The sequence below is a fragment of the Aethina tumida genome, chromosome 2 (assembly GCF_024364675.1).
Source record: "Aethina tumida isolate Nest 87 chromosome 2, icAetTumi1.1, whole genome shotgun sequence".
NCBI lineage: Eukaryota > Metazoa > Arthropoda > Insecta > Coleoptera > Nitidulidae > Aethina > Aethina tumida.
This window is the reverse complement of record NC_065436.1, coordinates 32,012,494-32,032,198: the sequence shown is the minus strand read 5'-3', so window position 1 is coordinate 32,032,198 and position 19,705 is coordinate 32,012,494. Positions and strand designations below refer to the sequence as shown.

The window sequence follows — 19,705 nt, the reverse complement described above, 5'->3', positions numbered from 1 at the left end:
CAGCTTGATTTTAGCCACAACACTATGATCGCAACTGTCAATTACAGTGGTCATCTGTGCAATGTCCAAAGCCTTTTGTTGTCACAACGATTTTTTCGTTCAATTCTTGCAATAGAATTTTCGCACCATAACATACAAATACTTTGTGCTATGATGATACCAATATCAGACATAATTTAACTAAAAATTCAATTCTAATTTTTTTCGACAAAAATATTTATTAATAATATTTTAGAATTAGTATAATTATTATATTATATAATGATTAATTATATTAAGCGCCAACATTTCTTAAAAATGTTTTACGGAATAAAAAGAAAAAAATACTTTTGTAAAATAAAACACTATATATAAATTTTGTATTTTAATCAATGACATTCATAAAATATTATGAACCAATTACATTCATCATTAACTTTTTTGAATATAAAAATTTTACTATCAATAATATAAATGAAAAAATATATATGATTAACAGAAATATTAATCATCTTGCTCTTCATCTTTTTGCTTATCCTTCTTCTTCTTTTTCTTCTTTTCTTTCTTGGGAGTTTCTTCACTCTCAGCTTCAACCGTTTCAGTAATGTCCTCATCTTCCGTCTTCCTCTTTTTCTTCTTCTTCTCCTTAACGCTGGTATCTACAGAGGCAGTGGAAGTGTCAGCCAATGACGTACTTAACTTCCGCTTTTTAGATTCGTCCTCGTCCTGAACGTCCGCACTGTTATCATTTGTTGGCTCCTTCTTTACGGAGTAGTCCACAAAGCTGTTCAGCCATTCCTTTGGCGTCTGGTCATTTGGTTTGCCATATTTGTCCAGTTGTCCCTTGGCTATCAACATCTTTTTCTGTGTTGCTCTCTGTCCCAAGCCCCACTTCCTAGGATACGTGTCTCTCTCCATGATTACCCGCTTGATTTTAGCCACAACGCCGTGATCGCAACTGGCAATTGTGGCGGTGGTCATCTGTGCAACGGCCAAAGCCACTGCTTCTCCCTTGGTCGTCACAATGACAATTTCCTCGTTCAATTCAATGCCGTCCTCGTAACGTAAAATACCCGGCAATAGAATCTTTGCACCGTAACATACGGCATTTACGGAACTGTCCTTCATAATTATCCTCTTGTGTTTAACTAAAAGACCTTCCAGAGGTTTAATAACACGCCTGAGGTAACTTTCGTCTTTGTGATTCTCGTACATCCATTGGGCGTCGAGGACGTCGTGCATGGTCGAAATATTATCCATCTCCGACTGAATACCAGACCTCACACGTCTGAGCTCCAACATTTGACCGCCGACGGCCAACACTAGACCCAAATGGACGCACATTGTACGAATATAGGAACCTGCTTCACATTTTACCCAAAATACACCTAGAAAAAGAAAATGCAAATTAAAATTGACTGTTTACATAAGATAAAATTATATTCTTACCCATATTTCTGTTTTCATCATAATCAAACAGTTTACTGTCATAAACTGTCCTCACACGTAGTTGCCTCTTGACAGCTGAAATGAGGGGAGGCCTTTGGAACAGGGCGCCTTTAAGCTTCTCCAATCCTTGAATTACACTGGAGACCCCACCTTCTGGTGGAGAGTGTAGCTTGAATACTGCAACATACTCTTTACCAGCTGCTTGTTGAGACTTAACAAGTCGGGTGGCTCTTTCTATGCATACTATTAAGCAACCTGTAATTTTGCAAAATAATTAATAAAATTTAATATTCATAATTAAAAATGTGTGCTGTACCTGTTACTTTGGGGTCAAGTGTGCCTGAGTGGCCAGTTTTTTCCACCTTAAGTATCCTTTTAATCCAAGCCACAACTTCATGACTGCTAGGATTACTAGGTTTATCCAGGTTTATGTAGCCAGATTTAATGTATTCTCCGATTTCTCTTTTGAGCGGCGACGCACCACATGCAATGGGTACATAGTGGTTTGTCCTAACATTTAATCTGTCAAAATACTGAAAAGGAAGCGTCACATAAAAAACGCAATTTTAATACAACAATAATATTACCTTCAGTAAAAGTGGCCATTGCGACGTGTCGAGCTTTCCAGAGATTTCCGACGGATCAACTTTAAAATCGCCTTTCAGCTGAAGTTCTCCTAGTTTGTCTCCCTTAACTTTCTTCTTCTTTTTCTCTTTAATAAACGAATCCCCTGCAAATTCATAAACAGGAGGATTAATTCCGATAAAACAATACACATAACTATAGTTACAACATATAAAAACATATCAAATAGCTTAAAGTGCAACAATTACCAGCTTCAGACATCGTGGTCGTGGTGTTACCAAAACACGTGGAGATTTCAAAATAAATTGTGGGTTATGTTTGTGTATGCGTTTATCTTCTTCTCCGCAAGCGGTCGTATACCTGCTATCTAAAGGCGACCATCCACCATTATGTAATAAAATCTTTCCTTTTCTATTCGTAATTCCTTAATGTCTAGGGCATTACATTAATTATAAATATTAAATGGAGAACATTAAATACATATTAATGTTTTCGTTTTTATTCAGCGAATAAAGTACTTAGGTTATGAGATAACTTCACGTCTGTATGATATTAAGGTTATGAAGGAATTTTGAAAACAGAAACATGAATTTTATTGTACAAAATGCAAAAGCCAGCTTCCTCACGGGGACAGAAATATTAACAAGTAATTATGTTCATTTACATTATTAGCTTTTTTGCATCAACATCAATTTTAGATGCTGTTCGACATGCCAGTAAGAAAACCAGTGGCAGTACTAGAAACACCAGCCCTAAGACAAGACCGAAACACAGAGGATGGAAAGTACAAGACGGACATAATGTGCAAGCTGGACACATTCTAGTCACTCAAAGGAATTTACGTTTTCATCCTGGTCTAAATGTATAACATGTTACCCAATTTTGGCTCTCCACCTCAGCTGATTCATTTTTAGGTTGGCTTAGGACGTAATGGAACCTTGTTCGCGATAATTCCCGGTAAAGTTATGGTCACATGTGAGAAAGTTGATCTAAACTGGGATCACACATGGGTGCAAAGATGCCATGGATTCAGGGAGGGCACAGAATTCTACAAGAAATATTTCAATATTATCCCTGAGAAACAACACCAAAATTTTAAATTAATAGATCAGATTTAAGTTGTTATTGTTAGTTTGGTAGAATAAAATTGTACAGTTTTACTCTGAATTTATTTTGATTAAGGTTAAAAAAACAAATCCCTTCACAAAATGATAATTTATTACGTTTTTAGTACACTAAATTGTAAAACACTGAGATCGGATTTGTAATAAATAAGCTTTTTGGCACGGAATGACGCAGTTACCCTACATTAATATACTACAAGCTTTGAAACTACAGAAGTACTGCTTTCCTATAATTCTGCAGTTTAAAACTCATATAATTTACACTTATCTACAGTATACATGGAATGTTCACATGATCACAATGAAATGGTATGGCAAAAAGGGAGGATAAATCTAAATAATATTCTAGTTTTTGACTAACATGCAAATACGGATGCTTTTATCTGTTTCTTTAAATAGTAACACCCATATACTATAAAATAACCTTGTCTCAACTTTAGCCATACCACAAACATCACAAATGAATACAAAAAACATGAATTAATTGTTCACAACAATACAATGGCATGGTCTCTTTCCAGCCTTCTTCTTGCCTTCAATTGCACTTGACCCATGGGATCCGAAGGCGGAGGCAAACCGCCTTGGGCCGACGCGGTCTCATGATAGTAAACCTCCGTTTGGCCGCAGTGATTTGCGTAAATCACGCTGTCGTTCCCCCTGTTTCATAAACAACAAATTTATTAATTATTTTTTTAAAATATTAATTAATGTACCTGATTAACATGTCAGTTATGTTGGGAATTTCAGTAAAATCCCGGTGAATACTGTTGAGCATAGTTGTGTCAGTTCCCCAAGGCCCGCCTCTATGTACAGTATCCCAGTCGGAATCCAACATGAGATAACTGTAAGGGTCGCTGTCGTGAGTCGTGCCACCTGGCTGCGACTCCATGCACAAGTGCAGCTGCTTCTCCAGCTTACCGAGATATTCCGTACATATTTCCCACTGAAAAACGTTGATTTAATAAACAAAATAATGGTAGACTAGGAATTATTACCAATTTATTGATGACTTCAGGCGACTGACAACATTCCTCTCTGAGTAGCATCGTGAGCACAATGTCCTGCTGTCCGCAAACGAACAACACGCACTTGTGCAACGCACAGTCGCTCTGACATTTACCGTTTCGTGCGTCTTTTGCCTTTTTGTACGGGAACGGGAAGTTCTGCTGTGTCGGCGTGACACCCCTGAAATCACCGGGTGTAGTGGTCTGGCTGCCGAAGCCGGAAGACCGTTCTTCCAAGGCAAGCATGCTTAATCTGGACATGAGTGGAGTGAGTTGCACTCCTCCCGAAAACTTTCGACCACCGGTAAACGAGGGCGAGGCCTGTTTGTCCGTATTATCTTCGCTGAGCGATTTCAGTGGCAGTGTCAGCGATTTTCGCTTTTCTTGATTGGTTTTGGCTGGTTTCTCCCGAATGATAACGTCTTCTTTGGGCGTCTCTATGGTTGTTGGAAGACTGTCGAAGTTTTTGAACGGTTCGCTTTTGTTGTTGTTGTATTGATTCTTCGACAGTTCGTTTTTGGCCGTCTCCAAGTCGTTTATGATAGTTTGGTTGTATAAAGACGATGAAACCACCGTCCCATCAGCATTAAATACTGGAAACGTGGGATCTGTTATTGTTTTACAGTGATTATTTTTGGGTTTGTCATCTTCATTATCAGTTTCAACTTTAATACTGCTTAAATCGCCTTGACTCGACGATTTGATAGATAATTTGTTCGATGTTACTGACGCCACTTCATTAGGTGTCTCTTTATCATCGACTAGATCAGTTTCAATAGGATCCAGACAAATTGAGAGCGGATTTTGGTGTACAAACTTCCGCAGTTCTGTCAGAGGTGTGGAACAAACACTTGTCTGACCCAAGTACGGAGTTGTGACTGGTTTCGGAACCGATTTTGCTTCCAAATCGACGCTGTTACTTTTTAGATTCAGAAATTTCGGCCGAGGTTTTTTGTTCGTGGGCAAGAATCCTTCAGGATTCGCATTTGCAATCTCAGTATCTTCTTCTGGGACCATCGTAAATAGCAACGACTGATCCCGCTTCATTTGGGACACAACTTGATCTTGAGATGATTGTTTAATGCAGTTCTGAAAAAGTTTAATAACATTCTACTGTTTATACATATATACACAACTAAAAGAATTTTTTAAAATTAATTTGAATGCATAACTAAATAAGAGAATATTTTTTATTTATGTGTGAATGAGAGTTGTCAATAATAAATACTAAATTATATTTACAATATTTTATTTATTTATTTTAATTTTATTATTTAATTAGCACTTTTCCTGATAAGACACAATTAAAAAGTTAATATTGCAACAACAGATACATATATTTACATTTTAATCAGGTCATTAAAAAAAATTTAATTGTAAATAGTATTATTATTTATATAGCATGAATAAATTACCTTTTTAATACTTTTCTTGTTGCTTAAATACTGAAAAATACTGCTGCTTTTAGCCATTAAACTGTGATATTCATTGCTTGTAACATATACTTGTAAGAGCTGGACACCTAAAGGCAAATCAAAATTCACCTCCACAGGCTCTGCAGGACATTTAATCCTGTATGGATCCGTCAATACAATTCTTTTTGTTAGATCAGCACTAAATTGAGTTGCAACAACCCTTAAAAAATAAAACAATTGTATTTTGTTAAGAAAACTAATTCAACACTTACTTGTTGTGGTATAACATTGTGCCCCCAAGAACATTGTTGAGTTCTTGACAACATTGTAAAATGTGTATTGCTTCTATAAATACAATGCTGGCACTCTAAAAATTTTAATGAATTAAATTGTCATAATAAACTGGTTTCTCACCTTTGGCAATGGAAGAGTAGGAATGTGTGAGAATATATTTCCACCAAATATCAACATCTTTAAATAAGTTTCAAACATGGTGTACAATTTTGCTGACATATTTTCCCTGTTAGGGTAAATTTCTGCTAAGTTTGCAAAATCATAATGGAAAAAATTTATTAAGGAATACAAAGTTTTGGCTCTGTATTCCAATAACCAGTCTGATATGTTTCTGTCGGTGCCAGTCACCTGAATACAATCATACATTAATTTTCAAACAATTAAACATGTTTTCCGGTTAAATACCAATAAATATCGTCCATTTTCTATCAGATAAAATTTGCCACTTTGCAATGAGACAATTTGTGGGGAAGTAAATATACTTTTGATGCATCGAGTGGTTCCAATGATTTGGCCACACAAAGCAGTTCTTTGTTGATCAGACACCCAAGTGGGATGGAAGTATAAAATTGCGGAAGCGGGATCATCTTCCTCGTTTCGTAATATCTCTGTATCGTACACGAAAATCACAATAACTTCTCTGGAAATTGAAAAAATTGTGTAAAAATGTCGGTGATCGTTATTAATGCGAACTCACTTGGCCATTTTATGTTAAAGTTAACAGATTAAGTTACATGAGAAAGGCGAGTATTTAAACTGGTTCGCGTTTAAATTTCATGTTTTAGTTTTGTTGTTGTAATTTGACGTTTACATAACCTTAAATGTATAAGTCAATTTTTGTTCGTCTGGGTTGTCAAATTTTTATTACTTGTTTTATTTTATGGATAATAATTCATAATTACGTAAAAATTAATCTACATAAAGTGACCATTTAATTTTAAAATTAGATTTAATTATTGAGGTAGCAAAATGAAAATCTCAAATCTTAGTAAATAATATCTCTTATTTATCTGGCAACATAGCTTGGCTAATAGATAATATAATTTGAAAAGAATTTAAAATTAAAACGAATTATAAAACTAAAAATATATATTTGTACATATAACAGATTTACAGACATAAATAAATATAAAAATTAAATAGAATTATGTAAACATATTCTTCAGTTTCTCCTTATCTTCAGCATCTTTTATTTTAACTTGTTCTTCCAGTTCATTTAATTCTTTTTGAACCAACATTTCCAATTTGGGGTCCAATCTTATCACAGTTTCAAAGTCCTCTCTTGCTTCTTTCACATTCCATGCACCAACATGGGCTTTTGCCCTTCGATAATAAGCTTTAACATTATCTAAAAGATATTCATTAATTTATTTAATAAATAAAATTATATATATTACCTTTGTCATACTTTATAACATCAGTACAATGTGTGATAACTGAATAATAGTCACCTTCATTTAATTTACATTGTGCATAATTCAATAAAATTGGAAGTTTCTGTTGATTGTATTTGTCCCATTCAACATCATGTGGTTTTTCACTAAAAATTAATAATTAATTAAAATTATTAAAGGTTAAGTCACTATTTTACTTTAACATCAGCTGTTCCAAAATACTAAGGGCGGTGGCATACATTTCAGCAGCTTTTGCATAGTTTTTCTTCCTGTACTCCTCATTTCCTTGTTGTTTTAGCTGTGGTATTTTTTCAATTCTTTCTGGCACTTCCATTTGCCAAGTTTCTTTTTCATAATCCTCTGGTTGCTCCACTTTCACCAACTCTAGAATTTTTTGTATGAAAATCAGGTATTATAAATTTTTATGCGCATTACCAATTGTGAATTCTAAATTTGATGGTTTGCTTAAAAATGCATTCAAGTCATCATATCCGACCCCTTGATTTTGTAAAGACATTGCACAATGATGAGTAGTTCTACAACCTTCAGGTCTATGTATATCTCTTAGAGTTTTAGCCACAAATGGATATTGTACAACTAACTAAAATTGAACAAATTATATTTCATTTCAGCTATTTCTAGAATAATACTAACACTTTTGTCAACTGTAAATTGAGCAACCTCGTTTAATGCCATTTTTTGTACAATAACTTCCCACACTTCCAATTTGAACTTTTTCCCCAAAACCAATTCCATCGGTTTGCCATCGCCGAGTTTTCTCGAATCGTCCAAAACAGTTTTGTCTTGGTCGCACAGTTTTGTAACAAAATGAAAATGCACCTAAAAATTAACTTGAAACATTCGTTCAAATTGTTCATTAGATGTTTACCTTGGTCCCATTTTTAAAATCTACCGCTTTTGTGCCCGCGTAAAGGGTTTTTTTGTCGATTAAGGCCTTTGATGAATCTGAAGTGTCCATTGTGTATATTGATTTTTTTGGTTATGAAGTATAAATTAGGTTATGTTGTGAGGATCATCTTCTTCTTTCTGATTTTTGTTTACATTTTTTATAGATTTTCACATTTTGTTATTTATATTTTGTGGTAATTTTATTTTCAAAATTTTCAATTAAAATTTGAGAAATAAAGGATTAAATATACAAAGTGTCTCTAAATTAGGTCAAAATTTGGAATAAGGTAGAAAACGTTCAATAATTAAGAAAATCTAAGTAGGTTTTTACTCAAAAGTTGTTTCTGAAATACAGTCCATAAAATTTAATTTTCTACTATTTACATAACCTTTGGCCAAATCATTTTAATTTGAATTTGGTATGTATTATCCTAAAATAGGATATTCTCACAAATAAATGTAATACATTTTTTCCGTAATGATACAGTATCACAGTTTCTGGGGGTTTCCCCTTTTTCGGGCCCTCTTTTCTATACCACACAATATTTTTTTAAAACTATTAAGCTTTTCATATTTTCTGCATTATTTGGAAGGAAAAAGGTACTCCTATCATAAGTGATCAAGTGTGATATTATGAAATAACTTAAGATTGTATTTGTGCTTCTATTTGCATGGGTTCTGTGCATTTGGCTAGCCTAAATGGAATTTTTGTGTTTGTATTTTTTGTTTTATTAAATATAAACATCGTGCTTGTTATACAAATGAGGACAGTTTTTTCTGGATATGCATTAATTAGAAGGAAGAAGGTACTCCTATTAAATTTTAATTATCATACCCGTTGTTGAGTTTAATATTTGAAGAAAGTTTATCATAAGTGATTGTCACACAATACAAGTATGATGTGAAATAACTTGTAAGATTGTATTGGTGTTTGTATTTTATTGTAATAAATAGATACATACCTCTAAAATTTTGTACACTAATTCTGAATATGTTGATTTACTCCAAACTTAGAACTCTGAATTTAATTTTATTTTTATATAATTAATTTTAGTTTGGAATTCGAATTATTTTTTGTGAGATATTTTCTTACTGTTTTTACCTGTGTACGAAGAAGATATTATGAAATAAAACATTAAATATTATTTATTTTTTATTCAAATAAAAACGCCAAACAGTATATATCTACGCGTAACGTAGTTGATAAATAAATGGAATGTTTTAAATATAGTACATACAACTCTTTATCATTTAGAATATTCAATACTGAGCAATTAATCGACAAAAGCGACAGAGTTCTCGATCTCTGGCCGATATCAAGAAATCTGAAGCTTCATCGCCCATACTGCCTTTTTTCACGGCAAGCTTCCATCCACTTTCCATTCTGTGCAGTGTTACTTAATCGCGAAAGATACACCATCAATAAATTGCAGTTTGTATTCCGAGTTGCACTTCGATATTTATTGAACGCGATGCATTTTTAGCAAACAAGTAGCGATAACCAAATTGTTAGATCATAAGAAGGAAGTATGACTGGTAAGTGGTGTACATAGCTTCAATTTCAGACTTTGCTCTGTGCAGTTAAGAAAAGAATTTATTTGTAGAATAGTGCTACTCAATGAAATCGCCTACCACCAGTTCTGAACTGACAATAAACTTCCAAGAAATTGTCAAACTAGTTGTTTAAAACTTGTATATATTTAACTACATAAAACTTGCTATTTTGCGAACGTTACGAAGCAATTTACGTTTTCACAAAGGTTTTTCTGGTACTTGGCAGTTTATTGTTTACAATAAATAGGTCTAAGTGCTTGGTCTAATCGGTGGTAGTAGACAATGAACATCATTTTAATTTTGCTGTACTATTCTTGGTCTGACTTAAGAGTATATTCCTCATTTTATATACGTGTGACTAGTGTATATGTACAGTCAAGTGATCTATGATCAGTTTATTTACTACAGCGCGTGTTCTAACTAAATTCTTTGTATATATAATTTTATTACATATTATTTATATTATATTTTAGAATTTCGTTTTGGCTTTTTGCGCCACTCTTGACAAATCGAAACGTAGTCGGGGCCAGTGGAAATTAATCACGAGTCTACTTTAAAAATTAATGCTTGAGAAACATTTCGTGAATGGTTCAGTCGTCCTGAAACCCGTAAGAGACCTAACGACACTCGACGAGACCCGATCAATTCATTTTTGAATAGTTTAAATTGCGATTATGCTAGTTTTTACGAATAAAATAGTCAACAACGATTTTAATTTTAAAATACTATTTATACAATTTTTAAAAAATTTTTAATGTGCGTTGCGTCCAGCAGTGTAGTAGTACTAGTGAATAATTTGATGTGCAAAATCTGATTTAGTTTCAGGCTGACCAAATTTTCCAATTCTGACTAGTTTCGACCTTCAAAAAAAGGAAATATTTCTTTTTTTTTAATCAAATTTAATCCGTGTCGACAGTGTACTGATACCACTCCCGAATTTTTTATGGGTTCAGTGCATTTGGCTACCCTAAATGGAATTTTTGTGTTTGTTTTTTTTGTTTTATTAAATATAAAGATCGTGCTTGTTATACAAATGGGGACGATATATTTACAGTTTTTTCTGGATATATAAACTATCTTTTGAAAATAAACTTTAACGTTCGCTAGACTATCATTGACTACAACATAACAGTACAAATTTAAACATCTAATGATTCAACAAATAAATTTAATATGTTTTTTACCTCGAACAGGTACAGATAACGTACGAAAACATTTAAACACCAACATAACTATAAATGTACAGGGAAGATACTTGATTGATCTTATCTAAACCTGTTCGAAACGACATTTTGATTCGAAATTTCAAGCAACTTGTGGTCATTATCGATATTTAATTGACTTGAAGTTTGCCCAGTAAGTAATAAAAATAAGGAATGAGATTAACTTCGAGTATCACATGGTATGTTACAAATTACTGCTTTACTATGCTTTGCATTTTGCTGAGTACTATCATGAGTTTTTAAGATCGAAGGCATAGATTGTGAATTGAAGTCATACCTCTGTTAAAGAGGGTGTAATCTCAATTTGCAACCCCTGAATGAATAGAATAATTACTTCCGTGGCTATTTTGTTCTTAAATCTTGGTGACAAATTAGCACGAAGATACCTATTTGGTTATGTACACATCTCCTCGTGAAATCTAAGTGATCTAGGTCTACATCGTTGGCTAGTCTTTGCACTTTCATCACTGTCCCTTTATTAACATAATTGTATCTTTAAACTTTCTCAGACCATGGGGTTGTCCTGAGTTACCATGATAATTTCTAACAGTTGACAAATTAATTTTACGTGACAATTATTATGGGGTTTGATCTGAGAAAGTTTCAAGTGCATTACAACCAGTGGCACTGCCTACTTGTCCTCCTCCAAGAGCACCAGATCGTCCGCCACCACGTCAGAGATGTGCAGATAGATGATCCAGTACATTAGATTGAAGCAAACGAAGCATACGGGAAACACGATACGCGAATACTTGTCGATGTCCGACGACGAGATACCGTACAGCTTGTTCAGATCTTTGTTCGGGTGGATGATGTGCTGCGGTATAGGGGCGGCGGCCTCCTCGTCAGGACCCCCGCGGCCGCCGTTCACGGTGCTCTCGAGGGTGCCTCCCTTACTGTGCGCCTTCGGATCGTGCACTTTGAAACGCACCTCCTGGAACAAACGTCCGCACTAACAAGTACCCAAATCTGGACCCGACTGGCATATCTAGACTCCTTCTGGACGGGGATGAGATTTCGTAAATACAATTCAGACACCGAACAAACTTCTAACAGTCAACCTAATTTGTAACTATGGCAGTTTAAGTTCCAAATGGGAAGAAAGAATTTTGACTATCAATAACAAATTAAGAACATACAAAGTTTTATTACATTTGAATATACTTTTCTTACTGTTAAACTATGCTTAGAGCTTCAATTTTACTTACATTCTACGCTATTGGAACACAAAAGAATCTAATGAAGTTATAGTATCTTACCTTTTACTATTAGATAATTTCTTAATCTACAAGAAACAACAGAAACATCGGCTGGGCTCTAAAGGAATTATGACCATGCCTCAAGAGAAGAAAATACAAAGAAAAGACGCAACAAAGACTTTAGCGACCAAAAAATGAAACACAAGGGCTTTTTAATTGTTTTTTATTCAAATAAAAACGCCAAACAGTATATATCTACGCAAAACGTAGTTGATAAATAATTGGAATGTTCTTCAAATATAGTACATACAACTCTTTCTTATCATTTAGAATATTTCAATAGTGAGCAATAGTTGCTCCGTATGCGTTAGTAGATATCCCGTGGAACCAGAGCCCTCCACAATGGATCCATGGGAGACCCGTAGTGCATCGAGCTCTCCGCCACTAAACTCATTCGTAACATTAGCCCGTATAACACCACAAAACGACCACCTTAAGGAATATCTCATCACCAACTGCATATTGTGGTGCCACACAAGCGGGTGCATTAAATATTACTCTCAAATGTTATTTTGTTTTATAATATTTTATTAGTTTCATAAGAAGGAAGGTTTTCTGTTGAATATTGCTCCGTAACTTCAGACTCTTGCTCTGTGCAGTGTGCTACAAGTAAACACTGTCGTGACTGTGTGGAGTACAAACTGAGGAGTAAGGGTGGTAGGGCCGCACAAGTTTCCAACCGTCAGAGCCATTTGACTGTGCAGGGGCATCATCGACGGTTGCAGACCGGTACAAACAAACCAACGCCTTTCCAGCCCCAAAAAGTAACGTCATATAAAAGTTATCACAAGGGTCTATCAAAAAATTTGCCATTGCTAGTGAAATCGCGTTTGTGTGGAGTCTCTCATTGTCGCGTGCATATATTGACCTAATGTTAGAAGTTGTATTGACAACACAAACGCTGTGATGGATGCTCGTTCAGGAAGACATGTCACGGTTGTGCAGATGGCCTCTAAGTGCGTCCAAAAAAGTCATTTTGAAAAATACGGGGCTCGGTAAGGGGTTGGCGCATTTCGTGCCCGCATTATAATTATATTTAACGACCATCGTCTTTCAAAACCGCGAATCTGGTTGTTTGACCTTTTTTGAAGATGCTCAGAAAGTAGTTTAGAGATATTCGATGGATGTACCGGTGTCTAATATTATCACAAAATTACCGCTTCTTATATTTAGAGATCTGTCCAAAGTGATGCTACGAAGTACTAAAATGACAGATTCAATGCTTATATTACACGCTGGTCCTAAGTACCTTCTCGAAAAATTATTATTAACAAGTGATATGGGCATATCATCGTTAATTTCACATGCTATTTTATGGGGGCGAGCCCCTCAAATAAATGGAAGGTCTGATTCATGGTCAAAAACGTGTGAAGATGTTTCTGTGAAAATCCCATCGACTACGCCAAATATTACACAAGATTTTTGATCGCGTTTCAGACTTCCAATTTCCTAAATTAATTTGAGTACCTGTATTATAAGTTCATAACTGTCTAAATTATCATATAATACATCGCTAGTATTACTTTATATAAAAATCTTTTTCTTAGGAGTGCTTAATATTAGAAACAATCTAAATATTTTTATAAGTATTCGTTATCTATCAATTCACTTATTTGTTATCACATCTCAATCTTTGATCTATTGAATTGTAAATAAATAGTACGGTACATTCATCGAACGGTGTCAAGATGTCATCAAGGTTTTGAAAGATGACTATCTAATTAATATATGTATGTGTTTCTAAATTTGTATGTATATATCAATTATATATTTATGTATATATATTTACAGTCAGATGAGCTATCATCAAGTTGTTATGTTCTACGAGCGCGTACCTATCTAATTTGTTGTATATATAATTACATAATAATTATGTTACATTTTAGAATTTCGTTCCACCGCAAATTTCTCGACGGTTTTTTATTATTTTTTTTTTATTTTTTGGATTTCGACATCCCATCCGGTACCAACGCCGCATAACGTGTAACTGGCACAGGCCAAATTCGTATCGAGAACAGTTTGACGTTTCGTCATAATTGTAGCTCGTCTCCAGTATGAACTCAGAGATATCCAAGGCACACAAGTTAGAGGTATTTTTTAAGAGGTGACCCAAGTTCTGAAACTCCTTCAGTATTTAATACTGGTTGTTTCAAGGTGGAGTACCACAAATAAGGTACATGAATCTTGAATCAGCCACCATTATGATGCTGAATGAGGTACTAGAAAAACGGTTGTTACTAGCAATGGGTCTCTTAGAGTGACATTCATTTATAACTAAACGTATCCGAAAAGGGCAGCCTGTGCAAGTACCACTTTCTGATGGTTCCGTGATCGGGAGTGCCGTTGTTATTTAACGTGGATCGCTGAATTAAGAGTTGAGTGCTTCCTTGGTTACAGGTTATCCGTTTTATTGTGCGTGCTGTCTAGTCTAAGTTGCAGGAGTTCATCTCATTGTTATGGATAATTTTTTTTTCGTGCGAGGAGTATAAAACAGGAACGTTCTTATGTACATGGAATGTCATCTTCGTATCGATGAACCGTGATAAACGAAACAATTGATCCATTTTAAACTGCCAGCAGTGACTAGATCCAATGTAAATAAAACTCTCGAGTGCATAACAATTAACAGAAGATTGGGCTTTGACCCACACGGTTCGAATTGAAGGGATACTCAGTGGGTTTAGTATTCACTTAGTGCAGTAAAAGGTGATGATGAAAATGGCTTCATAATCGTGTGGGGCTGCTTATATACAAATAGAATCGCTCTCGGATCCAGTAGATGTATATGGGCATAGCGATCGGGCAGTTCTTGAGTGACGTTACGATCACGTCGAAACCTTGTTCAATCACGGTCGTGTTGGTACTGTGTTAGGATGTGCGCGATATTTTGATTTGGAATTGACACTTTTAAATGATGATGACTTGATGATAATAACTGAAACACTTCTGTTTATTTTTGGTTAAGAAATTGGATTAATGGTGATAATTGGGGGAAGTACCAAGTTGTTATATTAATCTTCGGTATAATTTGGTTGATCCTTCCACCCAAAAGCGCCTATTATCGAATTAATTTAGTCGTTGTTGTGTAACTTATTGTCATAACATCCTAAGGATAGCTGCAGATGCGTTCCAGTTATCTCGGTACCACGTGCGATAACTTTGATTGAATAAGAAAAAACACAGTTGAACGCGACCGCCATCGGATGGTTTTTGTGAATTGTTGGCGCAACCGCACCAATCTACTTGTCCTCCTCCAACAGCACTAGATCGTCCGCCACCACGTCGGAGATGTGCAAATAAATAATCCAGTACATCAGGTTGAAGCATACGAAGCACACGGGAAACACGATCCGCGAGTACTTATCGATGTCGGAGGGCGTGACTCCGTACAACTTATTGATGTCTTTGTTGGGGTGGATGATGTGCTGCGGCACGGGGGCGGGCGCCTCCTCGTCGGGCGGACCGCCGCCCCCGCCGCCTCTGCCGCCGTTTACGGTGCTTTCGAGAGTGCCGCCCTTGCTGTGCGCCTTAGGATCGTGCACTTTGAAACGCACCTCCTGGAACAAACGTCCGCACTAACAAGTACCCAGATCAGCGATTTTGGTGATTTCGAGTTTTGATTTGTTGGTCACTCGTGTGCCATGATTAACGGGTCTCGACCGGTACGGCACTATTTGATTTGATGTGATTTTTTTCTAATGACTTTTGATAAGGCGTTTGAAACACAAGTTTATTGGTACTGTCTGTTATGAGCGAGTGTTTTGTGATTTTTAATGTTGATATATTAGAAAAAAAATGTTGCATCTACTACTAATAAACATGTGGCGACAATAACCTTAAAAAATCATCAACTACACAACTTTGTATAAAATGTCTCACTTGACTATATACAATTATACTTGTTGTTGTTGGTACTCGTTTCGATAGTAGACATATCTTGATAAACAAAACCGGTCTTATTGAAGGAAGAAAATGGTAATAAATACGTAGATAAATAATTAAAGTTCAAATCTATACATGCACAACAGTTCGCAAAAGCATGAAGCAGGATCATAGAGATTGTTTACCGGTTACCTTTGAAATTTGAAATGGATATGTAACAATTTTTACCATGTAAATTAAATATAAACATAGTTGGAGAGAAAGCAAGCAAATAAATGCAAATTTTCAATTAAAATTAAATAAAATATGCAGTGTATATTTGTGTTGTTGCAGGTGTATAGAATGTAGTGAAGTTAAGGGTTGTTTTGTAGTGTGGATCTAAAAAACTTCTGTAGATCTTAAGGTATTATTATATTGGAAATCTGCATATTAATTAAGAAGACAAAATAAATCATAAACAAATAATTACAAAATAAAAAAACTATTAAAGAGATAGGTTATCAATATGCAACCACTGGAGTTTAGGTTATTTTTCATTTTTTGTAGTATGAAAATAAAAAGTTATTAGGAGCCTGTTGACAAAATATGGCTACTGTTGGATCTAGTGGGTAAAATACAAATATACGTTCTTACCGTTTTTGATGAAATACTATTGACAATAAATTATGTCAAATTAACAGTTATAGTAATCCGTTATTAGTATGACGTTATTTTATACTGTTTGTCGTTCTTATTTATTACTAATTTAAGCCCTGCAATTAGCTGAAAAAAATTACACTCAAAAAAACAAACACAATGGGAAGATTTTGGAAATGATACCATCATAGGATAATAAAATGTTTGATTCCCCATTGTGTTTATTCCCTCGACAACATCAAAAGCAACCTGTAATAAACAAAAAGACATCATTACATATCCAGTGAACTCAGCCGATCGTTCCAAATAACTAAAAGAAAATCATCGATCTGCATTGATCCAAACTTCGTGTGTTTACCAGAACAATATAGATAATAGTGACGGTACGCACACACGAAAAATAAAAAACAATACTGATAATCTAGGAAGTAGTTACTCGATTATTCGATGTGCCAGTCAGTCTCCATTAATCATAGCATGCTTGAGGACAACTGGTAGAAAGAACAAAAACGTCCGATCGGACGACTACTCACTGTTTGTTTTGGGGCGTGGTCGCCGTCGGGACCGTCGACTGTGATCTTCTTTTGCTCGGCTATCTTCTGGATCGCCAGGAATCTGTTTTTGCGCATCTGGATCCTCTTCGCCATGTAGCCCACCGTGGCGTACTCTGTGAACGACACAATACGTCAGTGATTCATCAACTCAACTCTGTGATCAATACGTCCTAATTCTGTTGTAACAATTCTTGGGCCGCAACAAACGATTGAATTAGGTTAATTACATTTAAATCTATTCTTGTGCGAACATAAAAAGCGGAAGGCCGGGGGACGGGAAACCGTCGGACTGTATCACGGACGCAATCTCCATTTTTATTCGGAAGTTGAGCGGCGCGCATTCGGTCCATATTTATAGTGCGAAATCATTGTACATTTGGGGCGGCATAAAACCAAAAACGCTCACGAACATCGCAACCAGGGGAATAATATTCGGCGAATGGAGCGCACTATTTTTATGCGCGTCATTCGCCGTTCAGCTGCCGTCGGTGGCTCCTGGATGATTTCAATTCGTTAAACATGAACCGGTGGCGGGAACATGTGAAGCTAATTTGTTCGGGTCGCAACTTTTCACAATTTATCCTTTTTCTGTACCAGATAAATATTGGGTTGTCGAAGAATGTTATTGCGTTTTTCAACATTAAAAATAAAATGCACAAATCACAGCTTATATATAAAACTTTATTAATCGAAATAGGAACAATTTGAGTCAGTATACTTTTGCCAAAGAGGACAAACTTATTTATATCGGTGGAGTAGAACTCTGGGGTTCTGGAAGCGACGAAGTAACTGAAGACCTTTTGGATGTCATTTTGTTTTATAAATCATTAATCGTGTAAAAAAGTTTCATAAAGTGATAATCAGTTGGCGAAAGATTTGGAGGATATGGTGGATGCGATATACTTTCGTATCTCTGTTCATTTAACTTCTACAGTGTCAATTGTACGACATATAGGCGAGGATTGTCATGACATGTTGACCAATGGTGAGTACATACGTTGCAATTTCTGGTACATTGTGATGGATCACACCGGAAGCAGACCATCAAACAGTAATCATAATCTTCTTTCGGCATAATTTTTTCTTTGGGAGCCTGGTTGTAGTTCAACCATTATGTTGAACATCGTCAATAGTGGTCTAGTATCCACTTTTCATCACCAATCCGAATGAGAAACAGCTCGTTCGCTTTGGTTAAAAGAGAACTAGCAATTCGTGTGGTACCTATTGGTTTCAACTTTCAATCTATTATAGGTGTCAAGTTCTCAAAAAATGAAGCACGAATTGGTTTCAAATAAGGCCCTCAATTGATCTTTGCCTACATCTCATGATCGGCCTCTGTACTCATCATCTTCAAGTCTCAATTGTGCTGTACTGTACTGTTAGTGGTTCCTTATTTGAAGTGGAATAAAAGTATGGTACGAATTTGTTTCTTATCCATACGTTGTTCAAAAACCTCAGTAAGTGGTCAAATAATATTAAATGAAAAAATGTTGACACGTTTAGATAGAGCGAAACACGTGCTCCAAAACTGTACACCACCTCACATCAACACATTAAAATTTGACCGAATATTCATCATTAAGAAACCAAATAACAAAAAACAGCAATAACTTTCCTGACAATCTAACATATAAAGCAATGCGATGTAATAACGTCATGTAATAAAGAGAAGTTTTGTCGTTGGTTGAGGGATATAAAATTAGTATATCATACAACGGTGAACTTTAACTTTTAAATACAATTCAGTAAATTGTGTTGGTAGTAGTACGGACCGCTTGTCATGTCATAAAGATTTAACTTCGTACGTTTAAATTACTTGAGTTTAAATGGGAAATGTCGCTGTCTGGAAAATAAAAAGGCAAGATTCGAATCGCAGAACCTATGAACAGGGCTCATACATTTTATCACTTTATTTGTGTGCCCGTGTCGTAAACGCAGTATGAATTCCACCCACTCGTAACTCCATTAACTGGATCCTTGTTTTGGACATAACAATTTATATCATCGTGTCGCCGTTAGCTTTAGGTATTTTTATATTTACTTGTAATCATAACAATAATTTACAAAGAACCATCTAATAATGGTGGAGCATTAAAGAAGGTTTGTCATAATGGCTCAGTTAGTTAGTTAGTCAACAACGAAGTCGACTGTAATTTGGGGGAAGAACAAACACAAACTCGAGCCCCAAAAAAACATTATTTATGGCACAATTTAAGAATTAAATTCGCCAGGCTGGAGACAATAATAATATAATTTCGTTTTAATTTAAGTTTGCGTTCGAACGGGTTGTAAAAAACGAAACACAATAATTTGCATATTTATTAGAAAATGTCTACTGGAAACATATTGATGAGATGAACCCGGTGCCATTAGCTATCGACCGCCTCGACCCCCCATTCAACGCCCCCCCGACGTCCGCGAAACCGTCGGTATCAGACGCTTTA

At 35.4% G+C, this 19,705-nt stretch overlaps 5 protein-coding genes across 12 annotated transcripts in view; 1 reads left to right on the top strand and 4 right to left on the bottom strand.

The window, feature by feature from the left end:
• Nucleotides 1-351: 351 nt before the first annotated feature.
• Nucleotides 352-2,413, bottom strand: LOC109599386 (H/ACA ribonucleoprotein complex subunit 4). Its single transcript, XM_020015376.2, has 5 exons — nt 2,262-2,413; nt 2,016-2,158; nt 1,745-1,961; nt 1,429-1,683; nt 352-1,367 (listed from the first exon to the last, which is right to left on the bottom strand). Exons 1-5 carry the CDS (start codon nt 2,272-2,274, stop codon nt 484-486), a joined length of 1,512 nt encoding a protein of 503 aa, XP_019870935.2. The 5' UTR covers nt 2,275-2,413; the 3' UTR covers nt 352-483.
• Nucleotides 2,414-2,432: 19 nt separating this feature from the next.
• LOC109599384 (50S ribosomal protein L27) lies at nt 2,433-3,173 on the top strand. Its single transcript, XM_020015374.2, has 3 exons — nt 2,433-2,659; nt 2,712-2,875; nt 2,928-3,173. The coding sequence occupies exons 1-3, from the start codon at nt 2,599-2,601 to the stop codon at nt 3,129-3,131; spliced, it is 429 nt and encodes a 142-aa protein (XP_019870933.2). The 5' UTR covers nt 2,433-2,598; the 3' UTR covers nt 3,132-3,173.
• Nucleotides 3,174-3,213: 40 nt separating this feature from the next.
• On the bottom strand, nt 3,214-6,674 carry LOC109599390 (uncharacterized). Its single transcript, XM_020015380.2, has 8 exons — nt 6,548-6,674; nt 6,256-6,490; nt 5,971-6,198; nt 5,829-5,923; nt 5,557-5,776; nt 4,133-5,230; nt 3,851-4,080; nt 3,214-3,794 (listed from the first exon to the last, which is right to left on the bottom strand). The coding sequence occupies exons 1-8, from the start codon at nt 6,553-6,555 to the stop codon at nt 3,626-3,628; spliced, it is 2,283 nt and encodes a 760-aa protein (XP_019870939.2). The 5' UTR covers nt 6,556-6,674; the 3' UTR covers nt 3,214-3,625.
• Nucleotides 6,675-6,921: 247 nt separating this feature from the next.
• On the bottom strand, nt 6,922-8,281 carry LOC109599391 (AH receptor-interacting protein). Its single transcript, XM_020015381.2, has 6 exons — nt 8,134-8,281; nt 7,899-8,084; nt 7,680-7,845; nt 7,442-7,628; nt 7,248-7,390; nt 6,922-7,198 (listed from the first exon to the last, which is right to left on the bottom strand). The coding sequence occupies exons 1-6, from the start codon at nt 8,221-8,223 to the stop codon at nt 6,996-6,998; spliced, it is 975 nt and encodes a 324-aa protein (XP_019870940.1). The 5' UTR covers nt 8,224-8,281; the 3' UTR covers nt 6,922-6,995.
• A 1,012-nt stretch (nt 8,282-9,293) lies between these two features.
• Nucleotides 9,294-19,705, bottom strand: part of LOC109599396 (gamma-aminobutyric acid receptor subunit beta) — a 37,084-nt gene continuing 26,672 nt past the window's right edge. For 4 of the 8 annotated variants that reach the window (XM_049962571.1, XM_049962570.1, XM_049962567.1 and 1 more), the window contains exons 8-9: nt 17,241-17,374; nt 12,338-15,746 (exon numbers count right to left, since the gene is read on the bottom strand). In XM_049962571.1, the coding sequence (XP_049818528.1) occupies nt 15,429-15,746; nt 17,241-17,374 (452 nt within the window). In that variant the 3' untranslated portion in view covers nt 12,338-15,428. Of the gene's footprint in view, nt 11,865-12,337; nt 15,747-17,240; nt 17,375-19,705 lie in introns of those variants that run through there. The other 4 variants (XM_049962574.1, XM_049962568.1, XM_049962569.1 and 1 more) reach the window with 3 other exon arrangements.